The sequence below is a fragment of the Photinus pyralis genome, unplaced genomic scaffold (assembly GCF_008802855.1).
Source record: "Photinus pyralis isolate 1611_PpyrPB1 unplaced genomic scaffold, Ppyr1.3 Ppyr1.4_LG6, whole genome shotgun sequence".
NCBI lineage: Eukaryota > Metazoa > Arthropoda > Insecta > Coleoptera > Lampyridae > Photinus > Photinus pyralis.
The window spans coordinates 16,321,339-16,345,375 of NW_022170663.1; the positions used below are offsets into that span (position 1 = coordinate 16,321,339).

General features: G+C 36.6%; 2 protein-coding genes across 3 annotated transcripts; both read right to left on the bottom strand.

Moving 5' to 3' along the window:
• Positions 1-3,366: 3,366 nt before the first annotated feature.
• Positions 3,367-6,064, bottom strand: LOC116174113 (putative sodium-dependent multivitamin transporter). Its single transcript, XM_031491929.1, has 7 exons — positions 5,830-6,064; positions 5,511-5,788; positions 5,088-5,310; positions 4,905-5,045; positions 4,371-4,860; positions 4,179-4,327; positions 3,367-4,136 (listed from the first exon to the last, which is right to left on the bottom strand). Exons 1-7 carry the CDS (start codon positions 6,000-6,002, stop codon positions 3,830-3,832), a joined length of 1,761 nt encoding a protein of 586 aa, XP_031347789.1. The 5' UTR covers positions 6,003-6,064; the 3' UTR covers positions 3,367-3,829.
• A 13,272-nt stretch (positions 6,065-19,336) lies between these two features.
• Positions 19,337-22,038, bottom strand: LOC116175073 (sodium-coupled monocarboxylate transporter 2-like). Of its 2 annotated transcripts, none has more exons than XM_031493144.1 (7): positions 21,818-22,038; positions 21,499-21,776; positions 21,229-21,451; positions 21,046-21,186; positions 20,513-21,002; positions 20,318-20,466; positions 19,337-20,275 (listed from the first exon to the last, which is right to left on the bottom strand). In XM_031493144.1, exons 1-7 carry the CDS (start codon positions 21,988-21,990, stop codon positions 20,044-20,046), a joined length of 1,686 nt encoding a protein of 561 aa, XP_031349004.1. In that variant the 5' UTR covers positions 21,991-22,038; the 3' UTR covers positions 19,337-20,043. The 2 variants fall into 2 exon arrangements, with proteins under 2 accessions (XP_031349004.1, XP_031349005.1); XM_031493145.1 differs by having other exon boundaries at positions 20,072-20,262.
• Between the last annotated feature and the right edge of the window lie 1,999 nt (positions 22,039-24,037).

Here is a 24,037-nt window from a genome sequence, read left to right on the forward strand (position 1 = left end):
CAGTCATGAGATGTTTTGTTCATGGCAATCATGATTTGTATAACAAAATACTTTACTAAGGAAAATGTGAAAACAATCAAGTTTATTATTGTAGGTATATAACAGTCATGTCAATGAAAAGAAAATAGAAAAAAAAACAGAAAAAGGGGATCCATTTATATAATTTAGGTTTTTTTGAAAATATTGAAACAAAATTGTTTTTGTAATTTGTGAAAACTGTATATTATTGTGAAAAATGATTATGATTATTCAAATAACCAGCAGTTTTATGGTACCCCCAAAATTTAATTTTTCTATTTCGGTGTCACAATGATGATTTTGTACAACTGTTTTCGGCCGAAAACAGTTGTACAAAGACAGTGATTATAGTCGTTTTTTCTTGGTAACTCATCTCTTAAGTTGGCAGTTACTAGTTAGTACAAGTAGGTACTTCGTTGGGTACTTCCATGTTTGAACTTCAAAATGTCAGTCTTACTACGCTGCCAACCTAAAACTTAACGGCATAAAAAGTGTTCCCAACATAAAACATGTTAGTTCTAATGTTCCCTATAGTTTCTGATACAGTGCCACCATGCTCAGAAAAGCCCCGGAAAATATGCGAACTAATTTTGAAATAATTCAGCCTGGCCAATAGAAAGCCTACAAAACGACGCGATACATTCCGCGCCATAATTATTAATTATTCCGTTTTGACAGTTGACGCTTCACGTTATTTTAATTTACACTTTGCTTCTTGTATTTGCTTTATTTTACGTTTTCCGTCTCCAGTTTTATACACACTCGTCTTTTTCAAGGCTCATATACCTTTGATCTACGATCTGATAAGGTAGGTATGTAATTCCCTTAAAGTGTTTTTAAATTTTGCATCAGAATGTACGGTCTAAATTTCTAGCGCCCTCGGACACGTCCTGTCAGGGACTTTCTGAGCGTGGTGCCACTGTAATGATTTTTTTAATTAAATTAAAGCACCGAAATAGAAAAAATAGTATGAAAAACGCGTGTTACAATGCTTTATTGTAATACTCCTATCTTGCGGACACTCGTGCCACAAGATAGTCGTATTACAATAGGTCGCATTGTAACACTTGTCTTTCAATATACTATTGTTTTACGTCTAATAGTCATTGATATACAAGGCGTCAAAGTACCCATGAAATTTTTTCTCCAAAAGTCAAAGATGTTCGTAGATATTGTTTAATAAACTGACCTTAATTTTCAAAAAGGAATCTAAATGAGGAATAAAATATGGGGTTCCCATTTAAAATAAGGAAGTAGGTATAAACGCAAGTGTAACAAAACTGCCACCATTTTAAAAAAGTACCCAGTTAACGGCCAAAAACCTTTGTGTGTACGTTTTTTTACCCAAAATCGTCCTGAAACCAGGCCTGAAACCTTCATTTTCAAGTCAACTTTCTGTCAGGAAATTTTGGTTTCTATGACAGAGGCAGAACAGACTACTTTTCCTGGCGCTTGTCACTTTACCGGCCGCACCGTCACTTTATCGGCCGCATGACGCATCTGTGACATTGCTAAATGTCTATAATGACTACTGTCATCACTGACAGATTGACATTAATCAAAAGTTCTATATAAAAATTGAAATGTTATATTAAAACACGATTTCGGGTAAAATTTAATACAAAACTCGTCAGTAAAATGTTAGTTGCCTCGGAAATTAAAGTACTCCCCACATTAAAAATCTCATATATTTTTTCACATCATCGTACGGCCTCTCCATTACCTCCAAAAACATGGGAAATACGAAAACGATCAATGAATTAAAATTTTCCGCGTAAACCAAGAAAAGCACATGGAGATTCGATGCTGGATCGAAACTGGGGGATAGATAAATCTGTAGTCCAGATTGAAAAACTAATCTTCGGAAACCGCCATAAAAGTGGTCCCCATTGCAAAATTTACGATCATGCAGTCGCATTTAATTAGACGTTTGATAAGTTTTCGCATGCAGGCCGCATCTCATAGTTTCCAATTGGAAACGATTCACTCGTATATCTGCAATTCTAAGTTCGGACGATAAATGGATGTTTCCATCTTGGAAGTTTGTACAGTTTTGTAATGCTAATTGAATTTCAGCGGGATAGAATCACATTAGTGCGGAACTAAGGTCGTATCATTACGTTGATGTAATAATATGCACATAATTTATCTTAAGGATGGCGGAACGCGCGCCACCGCTTTGGATTCGGCGTGGGATTTAGGCACTTAATACGGGACGTGACAATACAATAGGTAACAAAGTATCGGCGCATTCTGCAAGTGACAGGTGAAGTGGTCTCCCGGAAACATATTGTAATCCTAACGCTCGTTTCGGGATGCTGACGCCGCATACATACAACATAACATGCTATCTCGGGGGAATGTTAAACTTGCCAGAACTTCGAAAGGTGTCGGTGAGCGAGATTCCCTCTGTGATTTAAATCGGCGTAAGAAAAGAAATACTATCCAGCGAGTAGAGTGGAAGTAGCTTTAGAGAATAGGGCAAGAGTGCCTGTTTCATTTCAAGTGAATGTTCGTATTATAATATCGATGGCTACTACTACATACTATACAGGCTGTTTCACGTAAACCATTACCTAAAAGTATTCCGGCCCTCATTGATAATTTAATTCTGAAAATTTGCATGCCAACATAGTTGTCCATGATCTATCGAAAGAAAATATTATCATGATAGGGATTTCCCAAAAACGGTACAAAGTCCGCCGTGACTGCTAGTGGTCAATAAATTGTCATTTAAAATTTGGAAAAATACATATTTAGATATGTTTTGGTGAATTTATGTAATTCGCAATCAGCCCTCTCTTTGACCAAACTCTTTTTACATTCCTTTGTAGGATAGCAATAATTCTAAAAAAATAATAAAAATTTAAGGACATTTTTTATTACTAAATGTTGAAATAGCCACTCTAATAAAGCGGTTCCCTAATTGTAATTGAAATAAACTTAAACCCTATTGGTCATAAATATTTAAATCTAATAAACAAATTTTAAATGAACAAATTTAAATCTAATAAACGTTCGCCTACAAATAGATGGGTTAATTTAGCTCACTCGTATTTCGCAATCAAAACGGAAGTCATTTTCTTGTACTCACTTTTATAATTCACTTATCCCCTAACTATAGGACCAACCCGCTATAAACGTACGTAGCCGCTTTCAGAGAGTGAATGCTCGTAATGTTTTCTGTACATTACCTACCCACTTCATGAGTCGTAATTGCCGCGACATAATTCTGAATCCTTTACTTACTATACTGAAATAATATTACATACTTACTTTAATACATACACTGTCAATGAAATGTAATCTTTAAGTTACACTGTCAGATTTAAATTCTACCCAACTGTAGAAGGTAAAAATAATACAATTTTTTTAGAAACTGTAGGCGATTACAAGCGCTAGGGTCATTCTTCATCATCCCACGCTCTTTTGCTTTTCCAATCCTGCATTTCCCAGGAACCTTAAATGTCACGCAATTTTGATCACGTACACCTCATTAAGATAATATTCTCTACTATAAGTGCCGGGCATACTGACCCAAAAACTTCCGAAACTCATTAACAGGACACGACGTATACAGAAATCAACACTAAAATTTTGGAATGACCAACTCTATAATGGATGTAACGAATCAAAAATTAAACCCCATTTAATATGTTCCTGTTACAACCTTTATTGCATGTATGTATAATTTTAAAATTATTCTGTAAGGGGCCCCATTAAGTAAGTACCGTTCCAGTGCTGGTGTTTTTTCTACCAACAGTTTGTATTTGCTGTTTGTTCCGTAGAGTCACGGATGTTGAATTGTACACTACGCACCAAACCTACATTTATCCTGACTCAATTCGAAGGATTCTAGAGGAATATTCTGAGAAGATTTTAAGCATTCTAATGGTTCTAAAGCAGGGTCCATTAAACGTTGGGGCATTGGGTTCTCTTGAGGGACAAAACGTCTAAACCATGGAGAGATCAATTCAGATCGTGGTATATCACCATCTTTACGAGTAAGTAGACTGGCTATGTATCCCACTGTAATTGTTATAAGGAAGCTAATCAAAGTGTAATACCAATAGTTGATTCGGTATAGCACAAATACCTCCTCCTCTTGTTTCTCCACTCTAAAAATTAGTATGAGACTGAGCATTGGAGTAAACACTTACGTGATCGTGGAGTTAATTATGGATTCACAATTTTCTATCGACATTGGTTTTAAGTGATCTTTAATGAGTCCTTTATATTTGAAGTACTGGTGACCGACGAATAACCATACCACGAACACCACAGCTGTAGCACTTCCTACCAAAGCGCCCTGAAATAAAGTGTGAGTAACTTGACACATGAATAAGTATTACCGCAGCATTTGATTTAGGAAAAACCAATCCTAGCGTGTACAGTGCGACCACGGGTCCTCCAAAGATGCCAAAGAAGCTGGTCATTGTTGGAAGTATTCCTCCAAGATACTGAATGAGGTATGTAAGTATAACGCACACGCCTCCAGCAAGAAGGACAATTATTTTCAAAATTGTATCTCGATGTTTTTCATTGAATTGTGTCGAAAGGACTGGTTCCAAAAAATCGCAGTAAAGTATGGCCGGTAACGAGTTAAAAGCTGTTGATAAAGTACTCAATCCTCCGCTAAATATTCCCGTAATAAATAAACCCGGTAATCCAAACACTTGTCCTCCGGTATCCATTACAAAGTATGCAACGATTTGATCGTAGTTCTTAATTTTGTTGCTCAGCAGGGGATCACAGTGAGAGTAACGGGAGTAGATCGTAAGTCCGACTAGTACGACAAAAACGTTCATTGCGACAAGACCCAGCAGTAGCAAAACCATCGCCCTAAAATGGAACGTCTTTAGCAAGAAGTGGCAATATGTGCTTACTTATGCGCTTCCCCGTATGATCGAAGTGACTTCAATCGTTGTAGCGTCGGTTGACCCAATGTAATGGGCATCATAAGCATTAGCGAATAGGAAAAGACAATGGTATAAATAGATTCTCGCGTTGTGAGGTCCAAATTGAACCTAAAAGGGTGTTATGCTCATAAAATAACTTCAATGCTTTACCTTAGTATGTCCAAACGTCCACCTTTAACCGACTCGGACCACACAGTACCCAGCCCACCGCTTGCGTTGAATCCAATTATCAACACAACAATTAAGCAGACATTCATGACAATGGTCTGCAAGACATCAGTCCACACGACCGCGTTGAAACCTCCCAGAGTAGTGTAAAAAACGCAAAACAGACATGTGACGATTGATATGATCGTACCGGAAAAGCCAGTCACTAAGATAAGTGTTGTAAATGGTTCATGATTATGTATTTTTTAATAATTATCAAGTGAGTAAAAGTAATAAAAAAAGTCTGTCAGTCAATCATATTTTTAATAATAAAATTCTTAAGAAAATCAGAAGCCTAAATCTTCCTGACAGCTATTTTCAACAATAAGGGTTGGTTTTGAAAATCCTCAGTCTTTGCTTACTTACTTTGCTCTAGTAGAATACTGGGTACGTACAAAGTAATCGGGCAGAACAACACTGTTTGGATGACACAAAGCGTTGACGCAATTAACCGCACTTTTCGAGTGAATCTTACTTCCAAATAATAAAAGATACTTGCGGTTTCCAAATTGACTAAGACTGGCATCGTTATAAACATTGCACAGAAAATGGCAACGATATAAGAGACGGGCGACCAGAGATACATTGCTCCAAACTGGTATATGTCGGACGGAAATCCTACCAAGATGACTCCAGACACGTTGCTAAAAATTGCATTAACTTCGCCCTTTTGCTACTCACTTACCTGGCGATCAACGAAGCGACCACCGCAAGAATATTCGTTTTTCCGCCCAAAATGTAGTCATCGCGCTCCTTTCGTTTTTTACGAAATCCAAAATATAGGCCGATCATTACGCTACATCCCAACAGGCTGCACAAAATTGTGTAGTCCAACCAAGTAAAGGTGTAACCGACCATTACTGCTTGTATCAGCAAAAATTGCCGGCTGGATTAGTTTTATCACAGATTTAAACACCCTTGATATATCATACTTTAAGATCTGTGGTATTTTGTACCCGTGTTATCACACTCGTATCATACAATGCTCGTATCATATCAGCGATTGTGATGTACCCGGGCAACCTCTACCATTATGTATTTATTATACGGTCCCTCTACCTATTGATTTCAAAAAGAGGAATTCATTTTCTCATATTTTATAATGTACTAATACCTACATACCCAAACCGCAAATTAAATGAATTAATTTCAATTTTTTCGTTTAATAATAATTCGTCCAAAAGATCATAAAATAGGTACCATAGGTATAAGACAAGTCATACAATACAATTATAATTAGGGTACTGCAACATAAATTCGTCCACTAAGTAATAAGCCTTACTTAAAGGGAATAAATCGGATATGGTTTTTATATCTGCACCATTGAATAAAGTGGTTTTTATTCATTGTATGCACTAAGCATAATATTGTACATTGCTACCGCAATTTAATAGTACATTATATATCAAGGTAGAGAAGTCCACTATTATTGCCTGAGCACCAAGATTACATCTCGAGGCGTTTGCGCCGAGGGGTGTAAGGTGCGAAGGCAATAATAGACTTCTCTACCGTGGTATATATACTATTTTTTTTCACTACTAGCACTTGAAATCCTCTAAATTAACATATTATATTGATAAGAGAGTTAACGGTTGGACAGAATTGTTTGTTTCTTAATTTAACATGTCAGTCAAGTACGTGGAAGCACAAGTCAAACAGGCCGTATTTTGTTCTGTCATTGAGATTTTTCAAAGAGTAATTTCGTTCGAATTTTTTCAAAATGTGATAATTTTAGGTATGTAAATTTCTCTGGAAATTGCGAATGGTGGCAATTATTCGTTTTAGAGAACTTGTCTAAACGTTCATTGAGCGAAATTTCAGGTTGTGTTTTCTAAAAGTGACAGCGTGACAGTTCTCATTATTGACTACTAGTTAATAATAAAAAATTATTAACCACTTTGAACAAATGCCGAGAAAGCCTACTTTACAAGTGGAAAAAAGGTTAATAATCATGTCATCAGACGCTAGTAGTGAAAAAAATAAATAATATATTTCCAGAGGATGCTAACAAATTCTATTGGAACAGTATGCACGGCCGCTAGGGCGTAGGTTCTTAGCATAGATAAGTATGAGATAAGGGCGCCAGGGTCTTTAATCACTGTCACCAATTCAGTACTGCTTACCTGACCCAGGATAAGTTCATTAAAATCTCTAGTAATAAATAAAAAAAAACTACGCGGTGCTAAGATAGCATTATAATCTATTAAATTAAGGTCGATTCGGTTCGAATACAGAATTAAATTAAAATATTAAGTATACAGGGTGACAATTTGAAAACTTACCACCCCCCATATCTTATTAAATAAACGAGATATTTAAAAAAATCAAAATCCGTTTCGGTAATTCGGAGGGAGAATCACAATGACATAGTTGGCGACGCACCCCCTCCAACCCCCTGCGCCCCAGCCACCCCAACTTTTAAATCTTAAATAGTGACCCCCCATGTGTGATACGTCGTTGGAAAGGTCTGAAAAAATGCTTTCCAACCATACCAAATAGCATTACATTTAGGTTAGTAATTATCGTGCAAATCAAAAAATAAACTAATATGATACATTTGAAATCTGTCGTATTAAAAACCGGCGAACATAGACGAACTAAGACAGAGAATAATTCAAGAATGTCGAAATATTGCAAAACCAACATTTGAAAAGGTTCGACAAGAGTTTGAGAATAGATTATAACTGGCGATCAAAAATGAGTTGCTGTCGAGTCGGCTTTGGAAGTTCAAGTTAAATACGATTTTCCATGTTTATTTTTTGATTTGCACGATAATTACTAACCTAAATGTAATGCTGTTTGGTATGGTTGGAAAGCATTTTTTCAGAGCTTTCCAACGACGTATCACACATGGGGGGTCACTATTTAAGATTTAAATGTTGGGGTGGCTGGGGCGCAGGGGGTTGGAGGGGGTGCGTCGCCAACTATGTCATTGTGATTCCCCCTCCGAATTACCGAAACGGATTTTGATTTTTTTAAATATCTCGTTTATTTAATAAGATATGGGGGGTGGTAAGTTTTCAAATTGTCACCCTGTATATGAATTGAGTTGAATATTTGGTTTAACAATTTGACGCAAATGAAAATCTACGAATTCTCAAACAAAAAACTATACTGTGGGTAGGTATATTTATGGGCAAAAAACCAATTTCGACAAAAAATTCAAAGGGCTGTAACTTTTGATCTAGTAGCCCGATCTTGGAACTGTTTGGAATTATGGATTCTACAGGCCACATTCTATAAGAAAATATTTTCCGGTCGATCTGAGACAATTTTTTTTTCTGGGCAAAAAAAAGGCAGTTATTACCCCCCTTTTTTACCAAAAATCGACTGCACCAAAATTTCTCGGAAAAAAACTTTTTCTTATTAATTTGGGTGCGTAGAATCCAAAACGATTCGTACTTTTTCGATTAGACGTCTCCATCAAAAGTTATGGGCAAAAAAATTCCTGTTTTTAAAATTCTTATTTTCGTCATTTCGTGAAAGGCAGGACGCAGGTACCTCACCTCAGTAGCAGTACTAAGTACCTGATACCTATTTGTTATTTTGGGCATCAATGTAGCGAATTGCCGATCGATGCCGAATAGCCAAATCGTTGACTGCCAACACTGATCACTCACTGAATAGTGAATACTGAATACTACAGAATATTTAGATTTTAGTGACTTTAGACTTTAACCAAAACCAAAATTGCTCTCTATATATACCTATATATTATTGCCTTTATTTTAAAGTGGGCGGAGCGGATAGCGGAGTATTACCTAAATACCTAATAGCTATGATGATAACTCAATTCTTCTGGGGGGGGATATCCCCTTCATCCCCCTCCCGTAAATACGCCACTGGGTGTGAGTCGGGAGCGCTCACAACTCGGTTCCCCAAACCAAGCTTTAAATTTAATAAACTATAATGCTAACTTGGTTTGACGATACCGCCTAAGGGAACACCCTAAATATACACGCAACTTTATAACGCGTTTAAGTAACTTTTGGAGCGACCTCGTAGATTCCCTGACAGAATATTACTTCAAAATTTGACTCTAATTAGTGATAATAACTTAATAAAAATGTTTTCCTTCGATATACGAAAGTTAAAGTTGTTATTCGATGTTCGATAGCAAACGGAAATTCGGCGACTCCAATAGTTGATGATAATAAATATAAAAGAGAGCTGACCTTAACTGAAGTTTAGCTTCTCTTTGGGACGACAGCGGCCAGTTCGATAAATTGGTAAAGGTGGTAATCTTCTTGGAGGGCGGCGCTTCCTCGGCAATTATCTTCAAGTAGAAACGGCGATACGTCTAATTTCCGGACGAACTCCTTTATATACGATTCCAAATCAAAAATAGACGAAATCCAGAATGGGAAAAGAAAACGAAAAAATAAAAGGCCTAAAATAATTATTAACGACAATTCAACTCATGTATAAAAAATCGCATAAGCCGCAGTGTAATTGTCACTTTGACAGCGGCAAAAGTTACCTGCAACTTTTCCAGCGACAAATGCACTAGTGGTTTTTTCACTTATTCATTTTGGAACAATTATCGCATTATCCTTTCCCATATGATTAGCTTGACGTCTGTCAATAATTGACTAGTTTGGTGAATTTCTTGTTCGTTAAATTGTCCTGCCGAATTACACTCGAGGTTTGTATTTAAACCGAGTAAATTTGGGTTGTTGCAATTCAAATCTGTTTCCTTTTAGCAATTGAACTCGAAAAACTGTCAACCTAAAAATGCTCCACCTGCGGTGTCGCATTTTTATTAGTTGACAGTTTTTCTCGTCTAATTGCTAGGCAACAGATTTTCATTACCTAAACAACCCAAATTTACTCGGTAAAATACAAACCTCTTGTGCAATTATAAGTGATAAAACCGCGAAATACAATGGAAATAATACCTGAGATATCGGGAGGCCTGCAGATATACGTTGCTGTTTATATCCATTATTTCTTGAGTTATCTTCTAAGTCTTCTAAGACAATGCTAAGTAGATAACTTCTAACTACCTTTACTAAGGATAACTCAAATTACTTTTATTTTCGCACTCGATTAATATCAAAATGGATGCAACAACGACCAAGTGCGAAGCAACAATCCCAATTTTTCAAATAATAGCGATCGGCGTTATCATTTATCGCCTTAAATTTTACTTTAAAACCTTAAACGACATCTAACAAATTTTGTATAAAGCCAGGTACTAAAATGCTATAGAAATTGAAATTTGAACTGTAACAACATTACAGCAATGTATTTATAACGAATAAATACAATGATTATAGCACCGGCATAGGTACACTGGATTTTTGGCGCTTATAAATTCACTTTGGCTGTTCGGTCCGTCGGTCAATCGGCTGCTCGAAGGAACCATCTTAAGAATGCTAGGGTTTGAAGAATTAGCTTTGTGTCACAATTCTTTGCAGGCAGATTATATGTCAGCGGTAATAAAACCTCGATCCGTCACACAAAAACGCGCTCAAGTGGCTCGACTCATCGAGTAGGTACTTTCCAACTTGTTTTATACACTTCGAGATTATGCGTTTTTAGGGGAATTTTTGGAAACTAAAAAAATTTCCCTTAAGTGATGGTTTTGTCTATCTGTCCGTCTGTTTGTCTGTTCCCCATCTAACTCGAGAACGAAAACAGACAGCGATGTCAAACCTTCGCCAATCGATTTCTACGAGTTCAAGGATCAGTGCTATTGAATATGAGCCGGATCAAAGGTCTGGTTTCCCAATACGAGCTGAGTGGCAAAAAATTTCCCTACTGAAAATCGTATGCAATTATTCGTATCTTGTTTTATATTGTAAGTTAGTTTAGTTCCATAACGAGTAGGTACTAAATTATTGATGAGAGATGTTTTGTGCGATGAGGTTTTTTAAGGTATTTTTAACAAACACTAACATTCCATATACAGGGTGGTGACTTGCGTAACGCATCATAGGGATTTCAATGTAAAATTCATAACATGCGATTATTGGCTCCCCAAATTATTTTAGAGCAAAAATGTATTAAGGTTTTTTGTACAAATAAAATTTTTACGTCAATCAACCGTATTAGTTTTAAAGTTTTTGCATAATAAAGATGGAAAATTGGAAAAATAAAACCCCCATCTTTTTCAATAATCTGTGATGCCATGGAATTTTATAATACAAAAACTACGCCAATATCCGTCATGCCATGGAATGTCTGCTATAAAACAAATCAAATTCTATCAAAAAGTACTACATTTAGAACAGCGAATTCAACATAAAGAAAGACCAAATTACTAAAAACGGTTTCCGAATATAACAATTTACAAAAATGTTGGAATAAGTCACCATTAACTGCAAGACAGTAACCAAGTCGATCATAAAATCCATTTCGAACTGCTGCTAATTGATAACTGGATATCTTTTTGTTTTAGAAAATTCCATGGCATCGCAGATTATTGAAAAAGATGCGGGTTTTATTTTTCCAATTTTCCGTCTTTATATGAAAAAAATTGAAAACTAATACGGTTGAATTGCGTAAAAAATTTTTTTTTACAAAAATTACATTTTTACTCTAAAATAATTTGGGGAACCAATAATCGCATGTTATGAATTTTACATTGAAATCCCTATGTTGCGTTGGTTGTGATAAATATTGGACGATATGGCTCGCGGTAATCCAGTTCAAATATAATGCAAACCGCTCTCTTTTGGAATACAAAAACACGACTCTTGTCGTCCGTCCGTTACACGTATCACGTCTACACGACTGAACCGTTTTGGGCGATATGGGACTCATTTGAAAGGGTTTGCTACAAGGATCCCATGCGTGCCAATATTTTTGGTAGGTATTGTGCATGCGGAATGCTATAAGTTTTGTTTAACGCATGTGTAAAGCTAACTTTTTTATTTATTAAAGGGTTTAAATAATTTTTTTAAATATTTGTATACGATCCATTTTTAGGTAGGCCATACTTTTATAAAAACATAACAATTTTTTTTTTAATTTTTGGAGCAACATTTACTTTTTTTCAAATAGCATTTTTATTAAGTTAATCGAAATACCTTATTTTTCTGTGTACAGAAATGTGCCAGGTTTTATTACAAAAAAATTGAGAAAAAAAATGTCAAAGTTAAGAAACGAAAAAATGTTTTTCGCCAAAACGGTTAGGTACTATGATTTCGTTAAAACTTTGCGAATGTACATTAGGCATTATAAAGGATGTAAAACTGTCAAAAACTTTTTTTTAATATCTGAGATTTTCGCCGTGACGTTCATACAACTTTTTTTTCAAATAACAAGGCAATATTTGTATTCAAGATATTCGAAAGGCTTTCTTTTTTGAGTACAACGCAATTATGCTATGTTTTATTATAAAAAAGGGAAGAAAAAAATGCCCAAATTAAAAACTATCTAGCAGCTTAGTGCACGGTTAATATTTAGGATGAGCGATTGCAGAAGTTCGGTCGTTGCATTCTTTTTGGTTTTAATGCAGAGAACTTATGATGAATTATCAACACCTATGTTAAAATATCAGTGTACATGTACCTATATAGTATACTGCAGTTAATATAATGAATAATTAATATCACAAATTTAAATACTAAAATCTGTTTTAATATTAATACTGTAAAAAAAGGTAGAACACTACACCAAGCCGCCGACAAAAGAGAAGGTCGTTGATAACTTAATGAGGGTGTCGTACGCTCTTAAGGGATAAGTTGTAAAATCTCATTCTTATTCTTACGTGCCGATTGAATTGAATAAGGAACTTTGTGTTTACTGACTTTAGATAATTATTAGTAATGTGTTAGTAATAAACACAAACAAAAGTAAAAAAAAGCGTGCAAAGATGTTAAACGATGAAGACCGCTTTTTGGTCTGAGCTAGGAAGCTTTTCTGTCAACAATTTGGCACATTTTTTTTCTTTTGGAGTATCCATACAATCCAGTATTCGTTTTCATTTATTTGTGCCAACCACCTAGAAGCTTTTGAACTGATGTCTGCTTCTTCTCCAGCGTTAGAAGTGCTTGGCTGGATCATTGAATAATAAATCTGATATTATTCAATGGCTGGATAGTACACGTTTCTACTTTGTTCTCATTGGAGTAGGTTTTTGTTGAATTTATTACCTACCCTCCTAGTCGTATAATGAACTTCACATTTAATAATAAGGAACTGTACCCTGGCACAAATGGTTTTTACCCGGTTTAGTAAAATCTTCAACGCGGAAGTGCGTTTGGCATATCTTTTTATTCTCAAGGAAATTTGGTGAAAGAGTTATTAAATGAGGTGCCTCTGCGACAAAAAAATGTGTGTAATATTTTTTCCGCGCGACATCGACCACAAAATTAACTCAGAAACCATCATTATTAATTAGCACCAGATTCATGGGAGCAACTACTTTATCATTACCGTCAGTCTGATCGTCCGTCTCACCGTTTGCACTATAATTTAAAAAAAAAAACGCTTTGGCGTATCACTAGTTCGGTATAGATAGATTACAGGGAGGTAACCACTCTCGAAATTACTATACATATGTCCAGAAATCTCACCGCAATCCCCCGAAATCCTCCGAAATCTAGCCCCTCGCAATCCTGCCGAATTCAAGGAAGTCACCCCAAATTCCTAGAAATCTCACCGAAATCTCGCTGAAATCCCCGCAATCCTGCCAATTTCAATGTACGTTTTTTTCCTTATTCTCGTCGAAATTCTCCGCAATCAGACCGAATTCCCTGATGCAATCCTGCTGAAATCACGCCGCAATCCCCGCAGTCTTATCGCAATCGCTGCAATCTCACCGAAATCTTTTTGTCTTCTGGTATTGCACATCTACGTTACAGCTCTTTCCTCTTTGGTTACAGTTACACATGCTTTGCAAGTGATTTGATAAAAATGCATCTGGCAAACAAGACGCAAGTTAGATGTACAGTGTGGTCCAATTTCGATGGGATTAAATGAGTAACTTTCTTATTAGCGCAGATAAACAAAACGGTTTAAGTACTCGGGTCGTGGCAATACCTGCTTGAATACTTTACCGCGCAACTATTTTTCCTATGCCATGAGCTATCTGGAGTGTTTAAATCTGTGGTTTTATACGTAGCAATAATGAATTCCTCAACATTACCCTAAACAAAATGCGAGGCTCATTATTTTTTAATTGATTACACAAAAACCAAATTTATCACATTTTTTTTCATTTAATAACACGCTAATTAATTACTAACACCATTTCTTGTAATATCCTTGCCAAAATAATTATTAAATCATATCATGTTATCAAAGTCTTTGGTTTTAACAGGCTCGAAAAGGCAACGATCATTTAATTATCACATAATGATTGACAACTTATGTTTGATATTTTAATATTCATTCAAGAAACACCGTCCATAATTTTTTAGGAACCATGAATAATACATGAGGAAGGTTCATGGGAAAAATGTCTTCCGTATTTCTTTTCTAAGAAGGGTTGACTGTTGTTTTAAAGACTGAAATGAGACTTTACTACAATGTACAAGGTTTATTTCGTTGATGAAATCCCCCTACCACATACATCACCAGATTACTTAAATATATCGCGCGTTTACTCATGAGTTGCTCGTCGCCCATAGCACAGATTGTATTTAATCTGTGTCCATTGTGTATTGCTATACAATTATTCCAGGGCTGCTTACGGTAATATTACCATTGAATTTATAAATTGTAATGCTAACCCAATCTTGAAAAACCACAGTGATCTGCTAAGATGCCTAATATTTGAAAATAAGGATTCCACCCTTGTTCAATCCAGCAAACCAAGCCGGGGTAGTTGGTTGGAAGTAGGAACGAAGTCGTTTGTTACCATTTTTTCCTACACTACTTACATTAAATGGACTGTATTGCAATAGGACCGAATTTCCCCGCTAAAATTCGATTTGAATATTCGCGGTTCGTATTTTCTAAAAAGAAATAAGGAGCAATCCGAATTCCAAACCGAAAGAAATGAAAGGAATTAAGTTTTGTTTCGTCTCCGTGGAACACGTGATTTTTTTTCTTCTTTGTCCTACATTCAAATGGGCCATAATTTACAATAAAAGTCCCAAACATAACGTTATACGAGGGAAGTTAATGATCCACATCGATCTGACGACTCAGTGCGAGTCGAGTTAGTCAATACTAAGGTGACGTGTTTCTTTTGTCTTTCGTTTATTGCATCCATCCAGTAATAATATGATTGGGTTAGATTACTTGCCAAATTAACGGGATTCTACAGATGCATTAGGTGAATGCCATTGCAGAATTACTAAATTCAAAAAGTGTCAAGATTCCAGGAACATTCAACCAAACAAATAGCACTCATAAGTTCAAGTTTTTATTTTGTCGATTGTAATACAGTGAGCTTTCGTCCTTTTCTCACACCTTTATAAATGAGTGAATTGTTCTAAATTGTATTGTCGGATTTTAGTGTTGAATTACACGTTTTCCTGAAAGCTCGTTATTTGGCCCCAGTGGAAAATTTACGTGGTGATAAAGTTCAAGTTCATTTGGAGAATTGAAAGCGACTCCGGGTAAATTGCGTGCTTGAATGCAGAAAAGTCATAGGTGCCAGTCACAACTCACAAGGGATTAAATTTTTAGAAAATTAAACCAAGAGGTATTTACGCATTCCGGCGTGGAAGAAAAAGCAACTCGTATTCGTGTGTAATTCCGTTAGTAAAGAACACAGTTCCGTGTGTATAAATAAAAGCGCTCGTCCGTAATTCCTTAAAAAACAAAATTACAACAAGGAAAACTGTTAGTAAAACCAAATAATATTCAAGTTCATATTCCTGCCGACAAGAAAAAAAGGCAGTCAGTTAAAAACCAGGTTTTAATAATCCCATTAAATTGCGACCCTTTAAGACGGTTAAATCTGATCGTGAGATTTAAAAAGATTCATTTAACTCCCGCATATAAAAAAAGGATTCGAATTCTAATTTCCTTTAGATTGAACTTGGCGTTTAGAATTCATTCATTCATCCGCAGAAACAAGGATTTGAATTCTAAATCATTTTAAAAGGTCCCCTAGTATTACTAGTAATGGCCCTTTCTTGTCTAGGAAGTATACTGGAAAGAGTTCGTATGAATTTCCATCAACTTCCTAGCGGAACTCCCAAAAAAACTTTTGGGAAAATTCGTCACAGTAGAATCTATGGGATTTCACATATTCGTGTATTCCAAAAAGGTTTTTTAGAGATTTTCTTCTAAGAACCTTCAAACCAAATGATATGTACTAAGGAAATTCACCGGCGTTAGTAATAGCACCTCCATTGCCATAGAATTGTGATCGTATTCAGTTAGCAATAGAATTTAGGAATCAGATCTTTATCTACCTCCTTGGAATATGACTTTGTGGTAGGAGCGGTGAGTCGATGTCACTTTTCAATCGTAACCAACCCCTAAGAATACCATCATTTTATTAAACCACACGCGAACAAAGATTTCGTTTTTGGGTATTTTTTTGATAAAATCTTGTAGAAGGTTTCGGTTGAAGAAGAAGGCTTGTTGCAGAAGCAGTTGATATCTGCAAAATCCAAATGCACGAGTCTTATTAAGAATATGAAATGCTACAGTTAGCGTGCGTGAATAGGACGCATCTTTCAACATAGTCTTAAATGAATCATTATAGCTGGTATAATATGAAGGAAATGTCAAATCTTCTACCCTGTGGCGAATTCATTAAAAACACAATCAATACTGCGATTAAAATATGGAACAGATTTGGCAGCATATCTTCGCCAAACCACGTTTGTGAAAGCTTCTAACAAAGGCTACGAATCAAAGACATCTTTTGTACTCAAAAAGTGATCTAATAAGATTTATTATTTCAGTCCCAAATCATAGTTTCATATGTCATATTTGAAGTAACGTTACTCAGCAGCCTTTAAAGCTAGGCGTGCTTTAATCACCTTTTTTCGCATGTTCAGGCGTGTTCTAAACAGCAATTCTGATGCGATTATAAAAATAGTACTTTGTGTACCACGGTGAGAAAGTGGATGTTTTCCGGGTCGAAGGAAGATAAAAGCATCAAATGAGTGTGGAGTGACATTCAATTGCTACTGTAAGTTATGTTTCTCTTACACTCATAAAATGCTTATTGGGTTTCCTTCTAGCTTATTTTAAGTCAATAATTTCTTTCCATCCCAGTATATTCCATAGATAGACATAGTCTACAGCCACTAAATCTGTGCTAACATATGTACGAGATATAGCCATCTGTAGAATACCGATCATGCGCACTGAGTACATTCCCGGAATTTCACTGGCGTGCAGCGTGTTATAAAGACGTGTATAAAGGGGTTGATGGTGTTGTAGTTCATACCAAGCGAATGACCAATTTTGTATGGGGCGTAACTCGGGATGTCTTGGGTCCGCCGAGTGGGTTGCGGTTCAAACTGTAGCAAATTTTTTTTATTTTAAAAAGTATAACTGACCCTGTGATCTGCAAGTGCCTCCTAATAATATTCTTTGAGATGGCGTAATTTTGTCTGGTTGAACACAACACACTTGAATCCTAAGTTCTTTTTCAGAATGTCCATTATAGAACGGTTTTTTAGAGAACTATTTCAAAGGAAATTCAAAAATACCGGTGGCATCGCAATTAGTTTATTCGAAGTAGGGAGCTGAGACTGAAGATTCAAGTATTTGCAGTTTTATCACTGAAGATTGGGTTATCGTAGAGTAACGATGCGACTTTCGATTCTTCTTGTCTTCAGGTAGTAAAAATCTGAACCATGGAGAAACTAATTCGAGCGAAACCATGTCACTTTCTTTACGAGTAAGGGCCGGTTTTACAATTACACTTTTACGGAGAATAAGATATTCCTGGAATAACTGCCATAGCAACATGTATGCCATTGGTTGACACAATGGTAACCAACGCAACCGTCGACATTTATTCTAGGTAAGTATAGCTTATTCTCGGCATATACCTTCATTGTAGAATTGGGCCTAAGTAAACTGATGACGAAACCTATACAAAGTGTTTCGAGGAAGCTGATGAACGTATATTACCAGTAGCTAATTCGGTATAATATAAATACGTCTTCGTGTGGCACAAATGATGTTTCCACCCTAAAATTAGTATGTAATACAAAGGCATGTCTGTCAGCAGGCTTTTACGCGCCAGTGAGATTACTAATGGAGCCACATTCTTCAATTGATATTGGCTTTGTGATGTCTTTTAAGCATTCTAGTACTTTACAAGGATTAAGGCTGGTCGTCCACTGGAAGCGAAAACAAGCGGCTTCGAGCTTACGCGACACGAGCGTCAACACGCGACTACGCGCGGCAGATCCTAAATATTGTATTTTAATGTAACCTCGTCCACTGAAAGAAAGTTTGAACGGGCGGCTATGAGCGTAAACGTGCGCGGGCTACAATTCCGAGCAGAATGGGATTTACGCTCGTAGCCGCTTGACGCATCTGTCTGCAAAAAAAATTGCCGAAAAAGAAAGTGCCAAGAAAGGGGTTGAAACGAAGAAATCTTCTGAGAAGAAGGTGAACAATGCAATGAATCATGGTGATGCCTCAAAAACAAATCAGGGGAAGAGCAAGGAAGCTGATAAAGCTTATTTGAACACTGCACCTGTTGTACCGGTCGGAATGGGCCCTCTCTCGTCTACAGCCACCAGCGGAAAACGCAAAAAAATAACATCTAATAAAAAATCGAGCGGAAAGGCTGATTATTGTGATGAAGAATTCTTGGAAATAGAAAGAGAAAAATTGCAGTTGTTTTCCGAGAGTACAGCGATGAAGCGATGGGTTTTTGAAGCGTACTACCGCATTTGGAAAAGATTCCAGAAAACCGACAGCTAAGTGTACGGAACAAAATTCAACAAGTGCTGATCGACGAAGAAGAACATCCCCATCTAACGTCGCCTACCCGTCATCTTATTCGTCTTGAATGTCAGGTCAGAGAACTAGACCTTCTTCTTATTCAGAAGAGACATTAGATGCTACTCCACTATCGTTCCGCCGGAGCAGCCTACCACAACAACCACAATCTTTGTTTACTTTGCAAAATTTGAATGATCCTGGAAAAAGTCGATGGTTCAAACCGTCATGATGATCTACTACAGTACCCTTTTGTTACGTTGCAATAATAAAATTCCTAAATATATATAATGAAAATGAGTTTTTCTTCCCTTAGTGTTACACTGAGACGTTCTTCAGGTGATAATAGTTTCTCTGAAATTAGACTCTTTCCAGATAATTGTTTTTATAGAATTCAAAATTTATAAAATACGTCTACCCATTCGGTAGTAATCAAAAAACTTCGGATGGTCGTTTTCTAATTCGCGATGGAGATGATTGAATTCACCGAGACGCGCCCTCTTTTCCAGTATAGGGTTTACCCAATACAATCTTCTTTTTTGAACTCTTTTCCGCCTTTTGTAAGGAGTTTCTAAAAAATACCCGTCTTCTGCATCCATTTCAATATTTAATCGCAAAAAGCAACAACTACTATTCAACGTCGCGCGTCGCTACTACTGTCAGTGAAACAGCTTGCAATGGACGACCCCTGTCGCACAAGATCGCTTATCTTATAGCCGCTTGTTGACGCTCGTATCGCGTAAGCTCGAAGCCGCTTGTTTTCGCTTCCAGTGGACGACCAGCCTTAAGCTTAAAGTTTCTAACTACCTACCTACCGAGCTACCTAGCGATTCAAACAGGACATTTTCGGGAGATTTTTACGAATTTTAGAAGTAGATTATAAAGACTAATAAAATTGTAAAAAAATTCTATAACGATTCCAGGAGGAGGAGTATAACAACATTATATGGGGGAAGGTATTGCAAAGTACTTGCAATAAACATTTCATATTTCCTCCCGGGATGGTAAATTGAGCAATTTGTTTGAAAACTACTCAATTGATTAGTAATCAGAATAAAGGAAGAGCTTCTTTTATTTAATCAATGGCAGCAGGGTCCATTAAACGTTGGGGCATTCGGTTCTCCTGAGGGACAAAACGTCTAAACCACGGAGAGATCAACTCAGATCGTGGTATATCACCATCTTTACGAGTAAGTAGACTGGCTATGTATCCCACTGTAATTGTTATAAGGAAGCTAATTAAAGTGTAATACCAATAGTTGATTCGGTATAGCACAAATACCTCCTCCTCCTCCTGTTTCAGCAATCTAAAAATTAGTATGAGACTGAGCATTGGGGTAAACGCTTACGTGATCGTGGAATTAATTATGGATTCACAATTTTCTATCGACATTGGTTTTAAGTGATCTTTAATGAGTCCTTTATATTTGAAGTACTGGTGACCGACGAATAACCATACCACGAACACCACAGCTGTAGCACTTCCTACCAAAGCGCCCTTAAATAAAGTGTGAGTAACTTCTTGACACAGGAATAAGAATCACCGCAGCATTTGATTTAGGAAAAACCAATCCTAGCGTGTACAGTGCGACCACGGGTCCTCCAAAGATGCCAAAGAAGCTGGTCATTGTTGGAAGTATTCCTCCAAGATTCTGAATGAGGTATGTAAGTATAACGCACACGCCTCCAGCAAGAAGGACAATTATTTTCAAAATTGTATCTCGATGTTTTTCATTCATTTGTGGCGAAAGGACCGGTTCCAAAAAATCGCAGTAAAGTATGGCCTGTAACGAGTTAAAAGATGTTGATAAACTACTCAATGCTCCGCTAAATATTCCCGCAATAAATAAACCCGGTAATCCAAACACTTGTCCTGCGGTATCCATCACAAAGTATGCAACGATTTGATCGTAGTTCTTAATTTTGTAGCTCAGCAGGGGATCACAATGAGAGTAACGGGAGTAGATGGTAAGTCCGATTAGCACGACAAAAACCGTCATTGCGATAAGACCCAGCAGTAGCAAACCCATCGCCCTAAAATAGAACTCTCTGGCAAGAAGTGAGAATATATGCTTACTTATGCGCGTCCTCGTATGATCGAAGTGACTTCAATCGTTGTAGCGTCGGTTGACCCAATGTAATGGGCATCATAAGCATTAGCGAATAGGAAAAGACAATGGTATAAATAGACTCTCGCGTTGTGAGGTCCAAATTGAACCTAAAAGGGTGTTATGCTCATAAAATAACTTTAATGCTTTACCTTAGTATGTCCAAACGTCCACCTTTAACCGACTCGGACCACACAGTACCTAGCCCACCGTTTGCGTTGAATCCAATTATCAACACAACAATTAAGCAGACATTCATGACAATGGTCTGCAAGGCATCAGTCCACACGACCGCGTTGAAACCTCCCAGAGTAGTGTAAAAAACGCAAATCAGACATGTGACGATTGATATGATCTTGCCGGAAAAGCCAGTCACTAAGATAAGAGTTGGTTTTGAAAATCCTCAATCTTTGCTTACTTACTTTGCTCTAGTAGAATACTGGGTACGTATAAAGTAATCGGGCAGAACAACACTGCTCGGATGACCCAAAGCATTGACGCAATCAACCGCACTTTTCGAGTGAACCTTACTTCCAAATAATAAAAGATACTAGCCGTTTCCAAATTGACTAAAACTGGCATCGTTATAAACATCGCACAGAAAATGGCAACGGTATAAGAGACGGGCGACCAGATATACATTGCTCCAAACTGGTATATGTCGGACGGAAATCCTACCAAGAGGACTCCAGACACGTTGCTAAAAATTGCATTAACTTCGCCCTTTCGCTACTCACTTACCTGGCGATCAACGAAGCGACCACCGCAAGAATATTCGTTTTTCCGCCCAAAATGTAGTCATCACGCTCCTTCCTTTTTTTACGAAATCCAAAATATACGCCGATCATTAAGCTACATCCCAACAGGCTGCACAAAATTGCGTAGTCCAGCCAAGTAAAGGAGTAACCGACCATTACTGCTTGTATCAGCAATAATTGCCGGCTGGTTTAGTTTTATACGTAGCAATAATGAATATCCCAAAATGAGTCTAAACAAAATGCGAGGCTCATTATTTTTTAATTGATTACACAAGAACTAAGTTTATCACCGTTTTTTTTCATTTTACAACACGCTAATTGATTGATAACACAATCTCTTTTCATTGCCAAAATGAAATGCAAATTCATTGACCATTTAATTATCACATAATGATTGACAACTTATGTGTGATGGGAAAAAAGGATCCAAGAAACACTGCAACTAACACATTCATTTAACGATCACATTGCAGCAGCAAAGCTTTATCTGGTCCTTTGCGGTTTTTTAACGGTATCAATCAAAAGTTATACCAATTTCGAAAGAAAATTCAAAGGACTGTAACTTTGGAACTAGTAGCCCAATCTTCGAACTGTTTGAAATTATGGATTCTACAGGGCACATTCGATAAGAAAATGTTTTTTCCGGGTCGATCTGAGACAAATTTTTTTTTCTGGGCTCAAAAAAAGGCAGTACTAAAAATCGACTACACCAAAGTTTCTCGGGAAAACACTTTTTCTTATTAATTTTGGGGCGTAGAATCCAAAACAATTCGTACTTTTTCGATTAGACTTCTCAATCAAACGTTATAGACTAGAAACCAGTTTCGAAAGAAAATTCAAAGGCCTGTAACTTTTGAACTAGTAGCCCAATCTTCGAACTGTTTGAAATTATGGATTCTACAGGGCACATTCTATAAGAAAAATTTTTTTCCCGGTCGATCTGAGACAATTTTTTTTTCTTCCGAAAAAAAAGGCAGTGTATAACCTTCCTTTTTTTTACTAAAAATCGACTACACCAAAGTTTCTCGGGAAAACACTTTTTCTTATTAATTTTGGGGCGTAGAATCCAATACAATTCGTACTTTTTCGATTAGACTTCTTAATCAAAAGTTATAGACTAGAAACCAATTTCGAAAGAAAATTCAAAGGGCTATAATTTTTGAACTAGTAGCCCAATCTTCGAACTGTTTGAAATTATGGATTCTACGGGGTACATTCTATAAGAAAATTTTTTTTCCCGGTCGATCTGAGACCATTTTTAAGGCAGTGTATAACCTTCCTTTTTTACCAAAATTTCTCGGGAAAACACTTTTTCTTATTAATTTTGGGGCATAGAATCCAAAACAATTCGGACTTTTTCACCAGGATCCAGTGTGTCCACTAAAAGTTTTCCGTTTCTCATTATATGCATGTCAATAATTTTTTCAACAACCTATCCAACCAAATGTAAGTTAAGTGAGAACTGTAGTTGAACTCTCATGAGGACACTTTGTAGGCGTTAACTATTGAGGTAAAGGGAGGTAGGAATCATCCCGAGAGATTTGCAGGCATTCGTTCTTGGACTACGAGATCGTTACGCAACTGGTCCCAGATGTTAATTGTTTTCGGGTGCAAAGACACAATATTAATCCGGGTATGGGTTAGCATAATAGCAAGCAGTTGAAATCCGAAAGAAAGATTTTTCTAATAGATTCGTTTCCATACCAATCGCGCAGCCACGGTGTGGTAGAGATCAGTTGTTTCACGCAACAAAAAAATTCGTTCGCACTTGGAATAACCACTCCTAAAGTCACTAGATGTAGAAAGTACCGCAATCATCCGCCATTTTTGGGCAAATTTGCTGCCAACTTAAAAAAATTGACAAATAAAATCTGAATAGCTGTAATTTTTTATAACCTAACTTCATAGTACTGTCATGTTTTGTAAAAATGTATACAGATATCTCCAAACAGGTGGAACAATCCCTAACATTAAAGTTACTAGAATCTGGTAACTTTCGCCATTTTAGGGCAAAAATCATGCGTTCATTGCGGTACTTTCTATATTTAGTGACTTTAAGAGCCTGTTTTGTATCAATCTAGTCATTGTAGGACATTTTTTCACATAAAGTTTCAGTTATTTTATTTATGTAAATTTAAACGTTTTTTATACTTAGGAAAAAATTCTTAAAATATAATTTAATAAGAACTCTTCAGTACCGTAA